Source organism: Nerophis ophidion, unplaced genomic scaffold (assembly GCF_033978795.1).
Source record: "Nerophis ophidion isolate RoL-2023_Sa unplaced genomic scaffold, RoL_Noph_v1.0 HiC_scaffold_30, whole genome shotgun sequence".
Taxonomy (NCBI): domain Eukaryota; kingdom Metazoa; phylum Chordata; class Actinopteri; order Syngnathiformes; family Syngnathidae; genus Nerophis; species Nerophis ophidion.
In genome coordinates, this window is record NW_026906952.1 from 331,107 (window position 1) to 349,208 (window position 18,102).

Consider the following 18,102-nt stretch of genomic DNA (forward strand, 5'->3'; position numbering starts at 1 on the left):
CGACATCCATTGCTTTCGGTCCCCTAGAGGGGGGGGGGGGGGTTGCCCACATCTGAGGTCCTCTCCAAGGTTTCTCATAGTCAGCATTGTCACTGGCGTCCCACTGAATGTGAATTCTCCCTGCCCACTGGGTGTGAGTTTTCCTTGCCCTTTTGTGGGTTCTTCCAAGGATGTTGTAGTCGTAATGATTTGTGCAGTCCTTTGAGACATTTGTGATTTGGGGCTATATAAATAAACATTGATTGATTGATTGATGTTTAGGTGACCAAAGCTTTTATCGCAGCTTGAACAGGAGTATGGTTTTTCCCCAGAGTGCTATATCATGTGTAATTTTAATTGTCGTCCTTCTATATAACTTTTACAACATACTGAACATATGAAAGGTTTTTCACCAGCGTGTGTTCTCATTTTTACTTTTAAACTTTGTCTTATGACAAAACTTTTACCACATTATGAGAAGGAACAAGGTTTTTCTCCAGTGTGTATTCTCATGTGTGTTTTTAAATGTTGCCTTCGAATAGATTTTTTACCAAAGATTGAACATGAAAAAGGTTTTTCTCCAGTGTGTAGTGTCATGTGTGCTTTGAAATGCTTCTTTTGAGTACAATCTTTACCGCAGATTGAACATGAAAAAGGTTTTTCTCCAGTGTGTGTTCTCAAATGTACTTTTAAACCTTGATTTATTACAAAACTTTTACCACATTCTGAGCAGGAAATTTTATTTTCTCCAGTGGTAATCTCATATGTACTTTCAAAGATTGCCTTTGAGTAAAATTTTTAACACAAATTGAACATGAAAAAGGTTTTTTCTCCAGTGTGTATTGTCATGTGTGTTTTAAAATTTTGCCTTCGAGTAAAATTTTTACCACAGATTGAACATGAAAAACGTTTTACTCCAGTGTGTGTTCTCATATGTACTTTTAAACTTTGATTTAGTACGATACTTTTACCACAGTCTGAGCAGGAAACATTTTTTTTCTCCATTGTGTAATCTCATATGTACTTTCAAAGATTGCCTTTGAGTAAAATTTTTGACACAAATTGAACATGAAAAAGGTTTTTCTCCAGTGTGTATTGTCATGTGTGTTTTAAAATTTTGCCTTCGAGTAAGATTTTTACCACAGATTGAACATGAAAAGGTTTTTCTCCAGTGTCTATTCTCATGTGTGTTTTCAAATTATGGCTTTGAGTATAATTTTTACCACATTCTGAGCAGGAACAATGTTTTCCTCCAGTGTGTGTACTCATGTGTGATTTTAAATAGTACCTTCGAATAAAAACTTTACCACAGATTGAACAGGAAAAAGGTTTTTCACCGGTGTGTGTTCTCATGTGTACTTTCAAATTGATACTTTGTCTAAAACCTTTACTGCAGAGTGAACAAGAAAAAGGTTTTTCTCCAGTGTGTGTTCTCATGTGTCTTTTCAAATAACTAGGATATTTAAAAGTTTTGTGACAGTGAGAAGATGTGAAGTGAGTGTTGTCAGTGTGACATGTCTTATCATCTTTAGAGTCTTCATCATCAGTGTCAGGAGAGTGTGACGTTGTGTCCTCACTATCTGATAGTGGAGCTAAGAGCTTGTCTGCTTGTGATCCTCCACAGTGGTCTCCATCAGCTTCTGTTGTCATGTGTTGTGTTGAGCTGCTGCTTGGAGGCTCCCCCCCTCCCCTCTCCTCACTTTCACCTTTCACCTCATCATCTTCACTCTTCACAGGGACACCAGTCACTGGGAACTCCTCCAACCATTTAGGCTGACTGATGCCCTCTTCCTCCTCTTCCTCTTTAATGTAAGGGGTCACTGGGTCCTCCTCTTCCTCCTTAGAGTGAGGGGTCAGTGGATCCACCACTTCCTTTTTAAAATGGGGTGTCAGTGGGTCCTCCTCTTCCTTTTTAAAATGGGGTATCAGTGGGTATTCCTCTTCCTTCTTAATGTGGGAGGGCTGTGGCTCCTCCGTCCGCATCCTGAAGCTCCACTTCTGTTGCTCAGGGTGAAGATGTTCTTCACAGATGTCTGCAAGACAAACACAGCATCTCTGCTCAGTCACACAATGCATTCAGTACTTTTACATGTACCTAGGAAAAACAAGTTATCGTATGAACTGTCTTGAAATCTCAGTGACGCACAAACACGCTGCTCTTTACAACATTATTCACAGGAAAAGAAACAAAAACCAGGACGACAGGACTTTTTACTATGGATGAACGATATGGTTTAAAATTGATTTTGCGATACAGTATTTCATTTAGAATTACTGATAGAACCATTTTAAAACAGGCTACACAGGCTCCTAATTTAGTTGCTGAAATATGCAGTAAAATATTACATTTCCAGTATTATTTTCTCAAAAAAAGTAACCAGATATAACAGTAAATAAACAAGTACATTATTAATAACTGTTTTGACAAAATAATACTATTAGAAACGAACAATATGTTACTGCATATGTCAGCTGCCAAATTAGGAGCTTTTGTACCTATTTTGAAATTATTCTATTCTCAATCATATATCAAATTATATATTGTGACATATTGTTATTAAGATATAGATTTGAGGTCATATCGCCCATACCAAACATTGGTTTGCCGAGTCTTTTGTTTGGCCCACCAAATATATTTAATTTTAATATTCTTCAGATGTGTGTGTATGTTTAAAATGTGGGACTACTGTTCTACATCACGTGGAAGTGTCATGTCATGGGGATGGTGTGTTTTCAACTAAGGGTGTGACGATACGGTCAGCTCACCAAAGGATACTCGATATTGGCTTTAGGAGAACGAGTCAATATTTTGGTGGTTAACATGATTCTTACACATATGTGTACATTATGTGTATATGAATGTACTTTCCCTTGTGTGCTTAGTTTGACTGTAACTTCATAGTGGATAATATCTATAAACAACCTCAATTGTTTTACATCTTTAATTTGAAGGGCTGTTTACTTATCTGACAAATTCAAAGGAAACTGCACTTTTTAAAAAATGTTACCTATCATTCACAATCCTTATGTAAGACATTTGTTTCAAACTATTATGAATTTGAATTATTAAATAATCATGAGCAAAAAATCAGCTAACATTGGAGTCAATGGGAGCTCCTCTGTTAGACCCACAAAGTCCTCCAAAAAACATCCAAAAATTGCCAACAATACTCATTTTACATTTTGTGACCTGAATATTAACCAAGTATTAATGATATTGTTATTATAAGCGCTAACGTTAAGGACCTACTTTTAGCGGCGCATTGATCACAGAAGTAACTAGCTTATGCTGCTATATTGACATACTGAACCGTTTTCTCACCTCTAAGATGATGAAAGCTAATTCTACAAACCCTGTTTCCATATGAGTTGGGAAATTGTGTTAGATGTAAATATAAACGGAATACAATGATTTGCAAATTATTTTCAAGCCATATTCAGTTGAATATGCTACAAAGACAACATATTTCATGTTCAAACTGATAAACATTTTTTTTTTTTTTTGCAAATAATCATTACCTTTAGAATTTGATGCAAGCAACACGTAACAAAGTAGTTGGGAAAGGTGGTAATAAATACTGATAAAGTTGAGGAATGCTCATCAAACACTTATTTGGAACATCCCACAGGTGTGCAGGCTAATTGGGAACAGGTGGGTGCCATGATTGGCTATAAAAGCAGCTTCCATGAAATGCTAAGTAATTCACTAACAAGGATGGGGCGAGGGTCGCCAATTTGTAAGCAAATTGTCGAACAACATTTCTTAACGAGCTATTGAAAGGAATTCAGGGATTTTCCCATCTACGGTCCGTAAAATCGTCAAAAGGTTCAGAGAATCTGGAGAAATCACTGCACGTAAGCAATGACATCACAGACCTTTGATCCCTCAGGTGGTACTGCATCAAAAACCGACATCAGTGTGTGAAGGATATAACCAGATGGGCTCAGGAACACTTCATAAAACCACTGTCAGTAACTACAGTTGGTTGCTACATCTGTAAGTGCAAGTTAAAACTCTACTATGCAGAGCGAAAGCCATTTATCAACAACACACAGGAACGCCGCCGGCTTGGCTGGGCCCGAGCTCATCTAAGGTGGACTGATGCAAAGTGGAAAAGTGTTCTGTGGTCTGACGAGTCCACATTTTACATTATATTTGGAAACTGTGGATATGGTGTCCTCCGGAACAAAGAGGAAAATAATCATCCGGATTGTTCTAGGCGCACAGTTCAAAAGCTAGCATGTGTGATGGTATGGGGGTGTATTAGTGCCCAAGGCATGGGTAACTTACACATCTGTGAAGGCACCATTAATGCTGAATGGTCCATTCAGGTTTTGGAGCAACATATGTTGTCATCCAAGCAACATTATCATGGACGCCTCTGCTTATTTCAGCAAAACAATGCCAAGCCACGTGTTACAACAGCGTGGCTTCGTAGTAAAAGAGTGCGGGTACTTTCCTGGCCCGGCTGCAGTCCAGACATGTCTCCCATCGAAAATGTGTGGCACATTATGAAGCGTAAAATACGACAACAAGACCCCGGACTGTTGATTATTTCTGCCCCTGTATATGCCTGTCTTTGATTGCCTTTTGTTCTCGGACTTTAGTTTGCTACACAAAAAGGAATGATGTCGCATTTCCCGATTGTGGTAAAAGACTTTTTGTTATACGATTAGCTTCCATGCTATTTTGTTTGTTTGCTTGTCCCTAGTTTATATACTAGCGCTTTTTGTTCCTTTTATCTTCCACGTTAGTTCTGTTTGTTTTGTCTTTAGTGCCTAATGCAAGTGTTTTTTGTTCAAAAATTGTTTTTGTAGTGTATAACAAATCATTATCCTTATCCTCACGCTGTGTTCCATCCTCCACTGCACCCACGAGAGAATAACTTTTCACCACGATACCAGCAAGACGTCACAGTAAAGTCCGAGTTAATGAAGCTTCTCTCGCAGCGGAAGTCGAAGAATTCGACAGGATAACGTGGAGGTTAGCCCAAGCGATGCAGGCTGGGACATTCCGCGGCGCGCCGGATGTCGAGATGATCTTGGGGCTTGGAGGTCTCCAAGTCCCGCTTGACTCCACTGGGTCCAGCAACACCCCGTCTCACCCCCTCGCACGCGTCGGCAGAGGCGGAAGCCGCGGCGAAGGGCATCGCCTAGCTAACTCCACCATCACCCCTTCACAGACACAGCCACTTTCAACTCGTCCAGGACTCACCATACACGCCTGGTAATCCTTTTTGTTTTTCTTCTATTGACTCCCCCGGAGTCAATAGAAGAAATCTGATCTGGTGACGTCAGCCCTCTTACGTCCCCAGAACATAGTGGGGATTAAGAATTTTTTTTAGAGCAGGCACTTCCTCAGTCGTCCACAGGGGACATACATGACAATCTTACACTCCTTAAATACATTTGTTTTCAATCACAGTATAAGTCTTTATTTTCTGAATTTGATTGCTTGATTGATTGATACTTGTATTAGTAGATTGCACAGTTCAGTACATATTCCGTACAATTGACCACTAAATGGTAACATCACCATTAAGTTTTTCAACTTGTTTAGTCAGGGTCCATGTTAATCAATTCATGGTACAAATGTATACTATCAGCATAATACAGTCATCACACAGGTTAATCATCATAGTATATACATTGAATTATTTACATTATTTACAATCCGGGGGTGGGATGAGGAGCTATGGTTGATATCAGTACTTCAGTCATCAGCAATTGCATCAACAGAGAAATGTGGACATTGAAACAGTGTAGGTCTTATTTAGTAGGATATGTACAGCCAGCAGAGAACATAGTGAGTTCACATAGCATAAGAACAAGTATATACATTAGAAGAACATTTGATTATTTACATTAGGTTATTTATAATCCGGGGAGATGGGATGTAAATGGAGGAGGGTATTAGTAAAGGGTTGAAGTTGCCTGGAGGTGTTGTTTTAGAGCGCTTTTGAAAGAATATAGAGATGCACTTACTTTTACACCTGTTGGGAGTGCATTCCACATTGATGTGGCATAGAAAGAGAATGAGTTAAGATCTTTGTTAGATCGGAATCTGGGTTTAACGTGGTTTGTGGAGCTCCCCCTGGTGTTGTGGTTATGGCGGTCAGTAATTTGACATGTACTTCGGTATCAAGGAGGTGTCGCGGATTTTATAGACTAGGCTCAGTGCAAGTTGTTTTACTCTGTCCTCCACCCTGAGCCAGCCCACTTTGGAGAAGTGGGTTGGATTGAGGTGTGATCTGGGGTGGAGGTCTAAAAGTAACCGGACTAGCTTATTCTGGGATGTTTGGAGTCTAGATTTGAGGGTTTTGGAGGTGCTGGAGTACCAGGAGGTGCAAGCGTAATCGAAGAAGCGTTGAATGAGAGTTCCCGCTAGAATCTTCAAGGTGCTTTTGTTGACCAGGGAGGAGATTCTGTAGAGGAATCTCGTTCTTTGGTTGACCTTTTTGATGACCTTGGTTGCCATTTTATCACAGGAAAGATTAGCTTCTAGAATGGAACCTAGGTAGGTGATCTCATCTTTCCTGGTGATAACAATGTCACCCACTTTTATAGTGAAATCACTGACTTTCTTAAAGGGGAACATTATCACAATTTCAGAAGGGTTAAAACCAATAAAAAACAGTTCCCAGTGGCTTATTTTATTTTTCGAAGTTTTTTTCAAAATTTTACCCGTCCTGGAATATCCCTAAAAAAAAGCTTTAAAGTGCTTGATTTTGGCTATGTGCGAAGCCACTGTTCATTTTCCTGTGACGTCACATAGCGATGCCAATACAAACAACATGGCGGTGACCATAGCAAGATATAGCGACATTAGCTCGGATTCAGCCTCGGATTTCAGCGGCTTAAGCGATTCAACAGATTACGCATGTATTGAAAGGGATGGTTGGAGTATGGAGGCAGATAGCGAAAACGAAATTGAAAAAGAACTTTTCTTTTTATTTATTAACTTTTATTTTTTATTATTGTAAAACTGAAATACACACAATGACAATGTATAAGCTATATGATTCAATTAACATACTGAAATGTTATACACAATATCTAAACATTAGCTTCACACAAATATACAGCATTATCGCCAAACAAATACTGCTGAGTGTTGAAACTATTTCGATGGTGGAAATATGCGACCAGCAGCCATTTTAAATCCTCAAACATTCATTAAATTAGTGCCCAAAAATCGTTTTTCAATACACATCTTACTATCAAACTTAGCAACTTTCCACCTTAGTATTGAGTTACATAAACAAGTTAAACAGTTTACTTACAGACTTATCTTTTCCAAGGCTTGTACGAGTTAACACAACTCGACTACTTCTTATTGTTTATGAACTAGACAAACATCGTAAACCGGAAGTGCCCAAAGTAAACCGGAAGTGCCCAAACTAATGACGCGCAGCATTTCCCATCGCCACAAGGTGTCAGTAATAGTCCACAATCAAACGGGCATAACACTCCCCGCTTGGTATAATGTTTTATACCACTATACAGTCTCTTTACGAAGGAGCAACACAACCTCTGAAACAGGTCTAGTGTAGATTATTGGAGTACCTTGTCGGATGATCTTGACATCTACTTTTCTTACTTTGCTGTCATGGCTGTTGATAGACTTGACGATGAGTCCAGTGGGACATTCATTTCTTCTCACCTGGCCGTCTTTCAGTAGTACTAGGTCTCCAATTTGCAGGTTAGGCCTTTCTGCATACCATTTTCTCCTAGTTTGTATGGTTGACAGGTATTCTTGTTTCCATCGCTTCCCGGATCTATCAGAGAGAGATTGGACTTTCCGCCATTGTTGTGAGTGGATGTCTTTCACGTTGAAGTCTCCTGGAGGTGCAGATATGACGTCTCTCTTCAGTGTCAGCAAGGTTGCAGGTGTTAGTATTGCTGGCATCTCTGGGTCAGTTGAAACTGGAATGAGAGGTCTTGCGTTTATAATTGCCATGACCTCAGCCATGAGAGTGGTGAGCACCTCATGAGAAAGGTGAGAGCCTCCCTCCTTAAGGAGCAATGCATCCAGGATACGGCGCGTGATGCCAATTAGTCTTTCCCACATTCCTCCATTGTGGGAAGAGTTTGGCGGATTGAAGATCCAAGTGCACACTTCGTCGTGCAGGTACGTTTTCAACTCTTTTTCCAACGACTTGTCCCTCGCCGTCACCTTCTCTTCCTCGCCATGCTTCTCGTCGTCTGTGCTGGAGTCCATGACGATGGCCTTGGACTTGCTCCCCGCTCTGGACTTCTTGGGGCTGGACGAGGAGCGTCCTGCTTGGGCGTCGCTCTTCTTGCCCTTGGCGGCGGACTTGGCGGCCGACACTTTTTTCTTGGACCTCTTCTTTTTCTTGGCGGGAAGCTGTTTGCCGCTGTTCTGTCTCTGAGGATCTCATCAGTCCCCACGTTGACTTTCAAGATGTCAAAACCATACGGTACATCAGCGAAGCAATACAAAAACTCATGAAAAAAATAAACACAGCAGTAAAACACTTACATACAAACAAGACAGCTGCTTGTACACCCGAAAGAGAACAAAGAACAGTGTCTAAGAGGAGCATCAACATTTGCATTTAAACTGTAAAATCCTGTTTATGATTTATTTACTCTACTTATTTAAATATGAACATTTTCCTTTAGGAAACTTTTATGATTTGTGTGTTGTTGTAGCTGGTATGCTGCAATTTTTTTTATTTTTTTCCCCCAAGATGGCGACCCTGTAGTGGCTGCTGTTGGCAGGAACTCTGTGCTCTTGTGTCATCCTTTTGTGTTTCCTTCTTCTTTTTATGTTTATATATATACATATATATATATATATATATATATATATTTTTTGCCTTTTGGTCCGGACCTTTTGGGACTGTGTGACAAGGGGTGGCACTTTCGTGACTTCTGCGGTGCTTTTTTGTGAACTTCTGGATCTGCCTCCTGAGAGCCTTTTGGCCATGGAGACCAGCTGCTGGGTTTCTGCCACACCAGAGTCCGTTTGGAGAGACTGGAGGAGATGCAGATGAAGAGACAGGACTGCGGAGCTAGCACTGAGCGCCGGGACGGAAAAGCTTCACAGTGTCTTGGCTGAATGAGCAGGTATCGGACACCTCGGTCTCTTTGGACGTATCCTCACTCATCCATGCGGACTGGACACTGGCCGAGACTTGGTTTGGCGGCCGAGAGTGGAGTCGGCTCTCTTGGTTGCTTTGTTGGGTCTGCTCCCGTCTCTGGCCAAGCTCCCTTCACCCCAGCAGACGATGGCGTGGGACACCGCAAAAGCCACCACAGTGTATATGTTTCTTTTACTTTTTATCATAGCTGTATGTAGAAGTGGCTGGTTGCATCAGCTCTGCTCTTTTAATGTCCTTTGTCTTCTTTGAAGTTTCCCTCTTCCACACATGAAAGAGGAATGTGTGCTATGGCAATAAGTTGTTTTCTTCCCTTGGCCTCAGTCTGGACCCCCTCTCCAGGGGCCCAGGCTTAGACCGATTTTTTTTTTCTCTCTCATTGCCCCCACTTGTTTACCTGTATGTATCTCACCTTTTTTGCAAGGGGCGCCGCAAGTTGGCAGACCCGTCAGCGATCCTGTTCTGTCTCCCTAGAATGTTTGTCTGACCTTGAATGGGATTCTGCTGAACATTTTAATTTCCCCTCGGGGGTTAATAAAATGTGTCTGATTCTGATGTTTAACATCAACAAAACATAGCTAATTAGTAAAAATAAACTACATTAATTCATCTCTCAAAGGTGTTGAGACATTGCTGGACACCGGAGTAGTAACTAAATCCAAATAAAAAATGATTTTATTTTTTTAAGATATCTGGCTTGTATCTTCAGTAGGGATGTAAATTTATAGATTTATTGATATGATACCCTAATAAATATTCCTTATCGATACCAGTATTTATCAGTACTCTTGTCGGTACTACATGTCATTTGTGGAAATAAAAACCTGGAAAAAAGGCATTTTAAATAGCATTTCTATTAGCACAAGAGTTTGAACACCTCCAACATGATGTTCTGTAACATTTTAAAGCAGGGAAGTCTTTTATCAGCAGCTGTTTATTTGAAGTCTTAAATAGATAGATAGATAGTACTTCATTGATTCCTTCAGGAAAATTAAAAGAAGTCAACTATGTGTGCAGTGCAAGGTGAAATGCAGTTATGTCATCTTCTTCTCAATAACACACACATCAAACTTTTGCGCGTAGTTGCTTCCTTATTTGTCATTATTCAAAGCTGATTGTAATGTGTAGCAGCGGCAGCTGAACTCAATGTGAAAATGTATCATAGTTATGTCAGTCAGCTGGAATTAAAAATACAAATAGTTGTGCCGTTAGTCCAGAATCTTCACGGTCCTCATGGACAACATAATTAGGAACCATCCATCCATCCATCCATCATCTTCCGCTTATCCGAGGTCGGGTCGCGGGGGCAGCAGCCTAAGCAGGGAAGCCCAGATTTCCCTATCTCCAGCCACTTCGTCTAGCTCTTCCCGGGGGATCCCGAGGCGTTCCCAGGCCAGCCGGGAGACATAGTCTTTCCAACGTGTCCTGGGTCTTCCCCGTGGCATCCTACCAGCTGGACGTGCCCTAAACACATCCCTAGGGAGGCGTTCGGGTGGCATCCTGACCAGATGCCCGAACCACCTCATCTGGCTCCTCTCGATGTGGAGGAGCAGCGGCTTTACTTTGAGCTCCTCCCGGATGACAGAGCTTCTCACCCTATCTCTAAGGGAGAGCCCCGCCACCCGGCGGAGGAAACTCATTTCGGCCGCTTGTACCCGTGATCTTATCCTTTCGGTCCTGACCCAAAGCTCATGACCATAGGTGAGGATGGGAACGTAGATCGACCGGTAAATTGAGAGCTTTGCCTTCCGGCTCAGCTCCTTCTTCACCACAACGGATCGATACAACGTCCGCATTACTGAAGACGCCGCACCGATCCGCCTGTCGATCTCACGATCCACTCTTCCCCCACTCGTGAACAAGACTCCTAGGTACTTGAACTCCTCCACTTGGGGCAGGGTCTCCTCCCCAACCCGGAGATGGCACTCCACCCTTTTCCGGGCGAGAACCATGGACTCGGACTTGGAGGTGCTGATTCTCATTCCGGTCGCTTCACACTCGGCTGCGAACCGATCCAGTGAGAGCTGAAGATCCCGGCCAGATGAAGCCATCAGGACTACATCATCTGCAAAAAGCAGAGACCTAATCCCGTGGCCACCAAACCGGAACCCCTCAACGCCTTGACTGCGCCTAGAAATTCTGTCCATAAAAGTTATGAACAGAATCGGTGACAAAGGACAGCCTTGGCGGAGTCCAACCTTCACTGGAAACGTGTCCGACTTACTGCCAGCCATGCGGACCAAGCTCTGGCACTGATCATACAGGGAGCGGACCGCCACAATAAGACATTCCGATACCCCATACTCTCTGAGCACTCCCCACAGGACTTCCCGAGGGACACGGTCGAATGCCTTCTCCAAGTCCACAAAGCACATGTAGACTGGTTGGGCAAACTCCCATGCACCCTCAAGAACCCTGCCGAGAGTATAGAGCTGGTCCACAGTTCCACGACCAGGACGAAAACCACACTGTTCCTCCTGAATCCGAGGTTCGACTATCCGGCGAAGCCTCCTCTCCAGTACACCTGAATAAACCTTACCGGGAAGGCTGAGGAGTGTGATCCCACGATAGTTGGAACACACCCTCCGGTCCCCCTTCTTAAAGAGAGGGACCACCACCCCGGTCTGCCAATCCAGAGGTACCGCCCCCGATGTCCACGCGATGCTGCAGAGTCTTGTCAACCAAGACAGCCCCACAGCATCCAGAGCCTTAAGGAACTCCGGGCGGATCTCATCCACCTCCGGGGCCTTGCCACCAAGGAGCTTTTTAACTACCTCAGGGACCTCAGCCCCAGAAATAGGAGAGTCCACTACAGATTCCCCAGGCACCGCTTCCTCAAAGAAAGACGTGTTGGTGGGATTGAGGAGGTCTTCGAAGTATTCCCTCCACCGATCCACAACATCCGCAGTCGAAGTCAGCAGAACACCATCCGCACCATACACGGTGTTGATAGTGCACTGCTTCCCCTTCCTGAGGCGCCGTATGGTGGTCCAGAATCGCTTCGAAGCCGTCCGGAAGTCGTTTTCCATGGCTTCCCCGAACTCTTCCCATGTCCGAGTTTTTGCCTCCGCGACCGCTAAAGCTGCGCACCGCTTGGCCCGTCTGTACCCGTCCACTGCCTCCGGAGTCCTATGAGCCAAAAGAACCCGATAGGACTCCTTCTTCAGCTTGACGGCATCCCTCACTGCTGGTGTCCACCAACGGGTTCTGGGATTACCGCCACGACAGGCACCAACAACCTTGCGGCCACAGCTCCAATCAGCCGCCTCGACAATAGAGGTTCGGAACATGGTCCACTCGGACTCAATGTCCCGCACCTCCCTCGTGACATGTTCAAAGTTCTCCCGGAGGTGTGAATTGAAACTCTCTCTGACAGGAGACTCTGCCAGACGTTCCCAGCAGACCCTCACAATGCGCTTGGGCCTCCCAGGTCTGTCCGGCATCCTCCCCCACCATCGCAGCCAACTCACCACCAGGTGGTGATCGGTAGAAAGCTCCGCCCCTCTCTTCACCCGAGTGTCCAAAACATAAGGCCGCAAATCCGATGACACAACTACAAAGTCGATCATGGAACTGCGGCCTAGGGTGTCCTGGTGCCAAGTGCACATATGGACACCCTTATGTTTGAACATGGTGTTTGTTATGGACAATCCGTGACGAGCACAAAAGTCCAATAACAAAACACCACTCGGGTTTAGATCCGGGCGACCATTCTTCCCAATCACGCCTCTCCAGGTTTCACTGTCGTTGCCAACATGAGCGTTGAAGTCTCCCAGTAGGACAAGGGAATCACCCGGAGGAGCACTTTCCAGTACTCCCTCGAGTGTACCCAAAAAGGGTGGGTATTCTGAACTGCTGTTTGGTGCGTAAGCACAAACAACAGTCAGGACCCGTCCCCCCACCCGAAGGCGAAGGGAAGCTACCCTCTCGTCCACTGGGTTGAACTCAAACGTACAGGCTTTGAGCCGGGGGGCAACCAGAATTGCCACCCCAGCCCGTCGCCTCTCACTGCCGGCAACGCCAGAGTGGAAGAGGGTCCAGTCCCTCTCGAGAGAACTGGTTCCAGAGCCCTTGCTGTGCGTCGAAGTGAGTCCGACTATATCCAGCCGGAATTTCTCTACCTCGCGCACTAGCTCAGGCTCCTTCCCCCCCAGTGAGGTGACGTTCCACGTCCCAAGAGCTAGCTTCTGTAGCCGAGGATCGGAGCGCCAAGTGCCCTGCCTTCGGCTGCCGCCCAGCTCACAATGCACCCGACCTCTATGGCCCCTCCTATGAGTGGTGAGCCCATTGGAGGGATGACCCACGTTGCCTCTTCGGGCTGTGCCCGGCCGGGCCCCATGGGAACAGGCCCGACCACCAGGCGCTCGCCATCGTGCCCCAACTCTGGGCCTGGCTCCAGAGCGGGGCCCCGGTGACCCACGTCCGGGCGAGGGAAATCTGGGTTCATTTCGTTGTAATTCCATAGAAGTCTTTGAGCTGCTCTTTGTCTGATCACTCACCTATGACCTGTTTGTCTTGGGAGACCCTACCAGGGGGCATGAAAACCCCCAGACAACATAGCTCCTAGGATCATTGGGACACGCAAACTCCTCTACCACGGTAAGGTAGCAGCTCAGAGAGGAACCAGTACTAAAAAAATGGTACTTGGTGTACATCTCTTATCTTCATCACTAAACCTTTGAAATATGCTGACATATGTGCTGCTAAAGGTAAATAAAAAGTAGCCATATTGAATGTTTGCCTTCATCTGACCACGTGAGGTAAGGAGGACGGCCTCTAGGTCACATGGTTACACCCCAGCAATTACACTGTTGATGATTGATGAGCATTCATTTTTAAATGGTGGTGTTAAAAAGCAAATATATCTCCATCTTTAGTGATAAATGTGTCCCCCGGATGAACATGTGTCACAAACATTGTATTAGATGATATGTGGATGTTGTGCTTACTTGGACTGTGATGAAGCTGTGAGGACTCAGGTGGTTTGTCTTCATGCTCTTCAGTCTTCACAGAGACAACAGTCAGTGGAAACTTGCTGACATCAGCCTCCTCCTGCCCTACAGGACACTCTCCCCCCTCTTCTTCTTTAAAATAAGAGGGCTGTGGAACCTCCTTGTCCCCTTTAAAATGTGAGGGCTGTGGATACTCTAAAGTGAAACTGTCCCCCTGCAGATGAGGGAGACATTCTTCTTGGTGTCCAATCAGCTGATGGATGTCTACAGGACACAAACAAAACACATTTTAACTTCTACATGCTAAATATTAAATTGTACATGAAATATAGGGCTGTGGCTATTGAAAATGTTATTAATCAAGTGTTCTACTGGAAATGTTTCCGATTAGTTGAGTAACTGAATAAAACAGTGTTGCTTGGTTAAAGACAAATTTAAGCGATTATAAAACATTTCACTTAATAATGAACGGCCAATTGGTTTGAGATGGTATGAGATCAAGATGTCATCTTTAGATCAGGCTTTGTTTTTTTGACAATCACAGACACGTTAAGCGTTAAAGTACCAATGATTGTCACACACACACTAGGTGTGGGGAGATTATTTCCTGCATTTGGCCCATCACCCTTGATCACACCCTGGGAGGTGAGGGGAGCAGTGAGCAGCAGCGGTGGCCACGCCCGGGAATAACTTTTATGGTGATTAAACCCCAATTAAAACCCTTGATGCTGAGTGCAAGGCAGAGAAGTAAGGGTCCCATTTGTATAGTATTTGGTATGACTGGGTTGGGGTTCGAACTCACAACCTACCGATCTCAGGGAGGGTGCACCAAAATGAAGGAAATAACAGGTCAGTATGCTTTGACACACATATATAACTTGTCAAACCTGCCAGCTAGAGGGCTAGGTTAACAGCGTCAGTAACCATGGTAACTGACTCTGACTTTGTCTTACCTTTCTTATTTTTGGAGGTAAAACTCTCGAGCTTTACATACTCAGGACTTTGCACTTAACCTGCTCTCTGGAATAGTCCCCCGGTGACTGTGTGAGTTTTGTGTAAACATGTTGATACACATTGTTACAAACATCAACCTCTCATAAATATTGTGTGTCTGGCACTGTCTCGTTTTTATGAACAACGTAAAACAATCAGTGCATCATCCTCACATAACAATTCATCTTCCTACAGACAATTTATTGAAGAATAGTGTTAATAATGAAATATAAAGTTAGTAAAGATGTGAGAGTAAGAAGTAAACAAACCTGTTCTGTGTAACACAACTTGATGTTTTTCATGTTGTCGCTCCTTCTCCTCTTTTGTTGGACAAAGTTCCTCCTCGTACTCTGCTGTGGTTCTTTGGCACATTTTCACACAATCACAACACTTTACACTCACACTTGATCTCTACTTAGTGATGTGTTTTGATCACTTCCGCCTCTCTTTGTTAGCAGCTAACAAGCTAAGCTAACTAGCAGGCTAAGCTAGCTCGAGAAGCATCAAAGTGCGCTCAGACTAATATAACCGGATGCAAACAGTTATTAACGATGTTTACTCTATTTACTAGAGTGTAATAAAGGAAATATATGTGTCCATGGAGACACAGATTAAGAACACTGAACTGTGACGACTGCAATAACGTCTTCACCGTCAGACGCCATCTTGCTTTATTCTCGCCGTGTTTGGTTCGCGCGCAGTGTTGTCAGATCTCGCGAGAGAAACAAGTAAGCAGCTATTTTCCAAATCTCGCGAGAAAAATAGGTAAAACTAGCTTTCCACTCACGGTAAAAATATTTTATTATATACTATTTACTTATTATGAAAATAAAAGAATAATTTTCCATTTCAAATTTTCACAACAAAGATATACAACTTATTTCCGTAAATATATTTAAATATTTAAAAATGTATTCAAACAACAGTAGCATAAGGAAAGACAAAAAAGAAACAAAATAAATATTACACTCATGATATTAGTTTTGTTTTTGATGTTAATCGTTTTTATAATGTATTTTAGAATGTGGGAGGTTTTCATGTTCTTTTTAAATTTCCTTTGGATAGAATAGAATAGAATAGAATAGAAAATAGTTTTATTGTCATTATTGCAGTGAACAGGTTCAAAGAACAACAAAATTGGAGCAGATCCCCTAAGGTGCATGTACAATATGGTAATATAAATAGTAAAAAAAAAAGATAGATAGAAATAAGAGATGTATCTATATATGTATATATATCCACACAGATGCATACATGCATGCATATGAATATATATACACACATGCATATAACATTATTGCTTATTATAGTCCGGAAAAATAGAAAGAAATTAAAAACATGACACATGAGGACATGAAGGACATATTGTGCTACTATGGCTCTTGGGTAAAAGCTGATTTTTAGTGAATTTTTGCCAGCTTTTAGCACCCTATGGCGTCTGCCCGAGGGTGGCATTATATATATCATATCCATCTATCTATCTATCTATCCGTTTTCTACCGCTTATTCCCTTTTGGTGTCGCGGGGGGGTGGGGTTGGGAGGGGAGTGGGGCGGGGGCTGGTGCCTATCTCAGCTACAATCGGGCGGAAGGCGGAGTACACCCTGGACAAGTCGCCACCTCATCGCAGGACCAACACAGATAGACAGACAACATTCACACTCACATTTACACACTAGGGACCATTTAGTGTTGCCAATCAACCTATCCCCAGGTGCATGTCTTTGGAGGTGGGAGGGGCCTATCCCCAGGTGCATGTGTTTGGAAGTGGGAGGAAGCCGGAGTACCTGGAGGGAACCCACACATTCACTGGGAGGACATGCAAACTCCACACAGAAAAATCCCGAGCCCGGGATTGAACCCTGACTACTCAGGACTTTCGTATTGTGACACAGACGCACTAACCCCTCTTCCATCGTGCTGCCAGATATAGATGTATAGATATAATATATGTAATGCCAATTGAAATTTAAAGAGGACATGAAAACCTCCCACATTCTAAAATACATTATGAAAACAAATGATCATCAAAGACAAAAATAATATCATGAGTGTAATATTTATTTTGTTTCTTTTTTTCTTTCCTTATGCTACTGTTGTTTCAATACATTGTTAAATATTTGAATATTTTTACGAAAATAAGTTGTATGTCTTTGTTTTGAAAATTTAAAATGGACAGTGTAGATCATTTGGTAAAATGACTGTTTTGTTGTTGTTTGTGGTTACCCGTAGGAAGAACTGTGCCGAGCTGCAAGAATAAGTTGGCTTTAATTAAGACTTTAGAACAGTATACTAGAATGAACGATGTCATTGTTACTGGTCTGCCAACGCGACCTGCGTCATTTTCTCTTGCAGTGAGGTCCGGGGTCCAGGGATCAGTGCCCAGGGACCAAGATTTGGACTCAGTGGAGCGGCAAGTGGTGAAATTCCTCCAAGAAAAGGGAATTAGTCTAAATGAGGAGAATATAGAAGCTTGTCACCGTTTCCCTCAGAAAGATAAAAGCAAACCGGCAACCATCATTATGAGGTTTGCAAATAGAAAATTCAAAATCAGCCTTTTGCGACAAAGTAGGATGCTCAAGGGATCAAATGTTTATCTCAATGAACATTTAACCAAGAACAATGCTGATATTGCTAAAAGAGCTCGGTTCCTACGCAAAGAGGGAAAAATACAAGCAACATGGTCGTCCAACTGCAAAGTCTACATAAAACTAAATGGTGCACCTGAGCAGGCACAACTGCTAATGGTCACAAGCTTAAATGATTTGGAAAAATTTGCATAGACTGTGGTTTGCTGGTCTATATGTTTTTTTGTGTTTTTAGGGTTGACATCTATTCTGCAAATCCTTACTAACTTCAAATGTCTATCAAACTTCCCAAAAAAGGACTCAAAATTGCCCACTTGAACATCTGTAGTCTGAAAAACAAGGCAATTGAGTTAGGTAAAATAATGTTTGATAATGATCTACATATAGAAGCAATTTCTGAAACTCATTTGGATGATTCAATTGACAATACTGAAATATTTATACAAGGTTACAATATAATTAGACT

The 18,102-nt window shown here is 43.0% G+C and overlaps 4 protein-coding genes across 5 annotated transcripts in view; 1 reads left to right on the top strand and 3 right to left on the bottom strand.

Annotated features, from left to right (window-relative positions):
• Positions 1-18,102, bottom strand: part of LOC133546463 (gastrula zinc finger protein XlCGF57.1-like) — a 287,238-nt gene that overhangs the window by 204,947 nt on the left and 64,189 nt on the right. The gene's annotated exons all lie outside the window — the stretch shown is intronic.
• LOC133546481 (gastrula zinc finger protein XlCGF48.2-like) overlaps positions 1-18,102 on the top strand; it is a 142,299-nt gene that overhangs the window by 18,423 nt on the left and 105,774 nt on the right. The window lies entirely within an intron of this gene.
• Positions 703-15,730, bottom strand: LOC133546502 (oocyte zinc finger protein XlCOF8.4-like). Its single transcript, XM_061892274.1, has 3 exons — positions 15,319-15,730; positions 14,054-14,320; positions 703-2,012 (listed from the first exon to the last, which is right to left on the bottom strand). The coding sequence occupies exons 1-3, from the start codon at positions 15,419-15,421 to the stop codon at positions 1,078-1,080; spliced, it is 1,305 nt and encodes a 434-aa protein (XP_061748258.1). The 5' UTR covers positions 15,422-15,730; the 3' UTR covers positions 703-1,077.
• LOC133546507 (uncharacterized) lies at positions 6,872-8,426 on the bottom strand. Its single transcript, XM_061892278.1, has 2 exons — positions 8,420-8,426; positions 6,872-8,376 (listed from the first exon to the last, which is right to left on the bottom strand). Exons 1-2 carry the CDS (start codon positions 8,424-8,426, stop codon positions 7,478-7,480), a joined length of 906 nt encoding a protein of 301 aa, XP_061748262.1. The 3' UTR covers positions 6,872-7,477.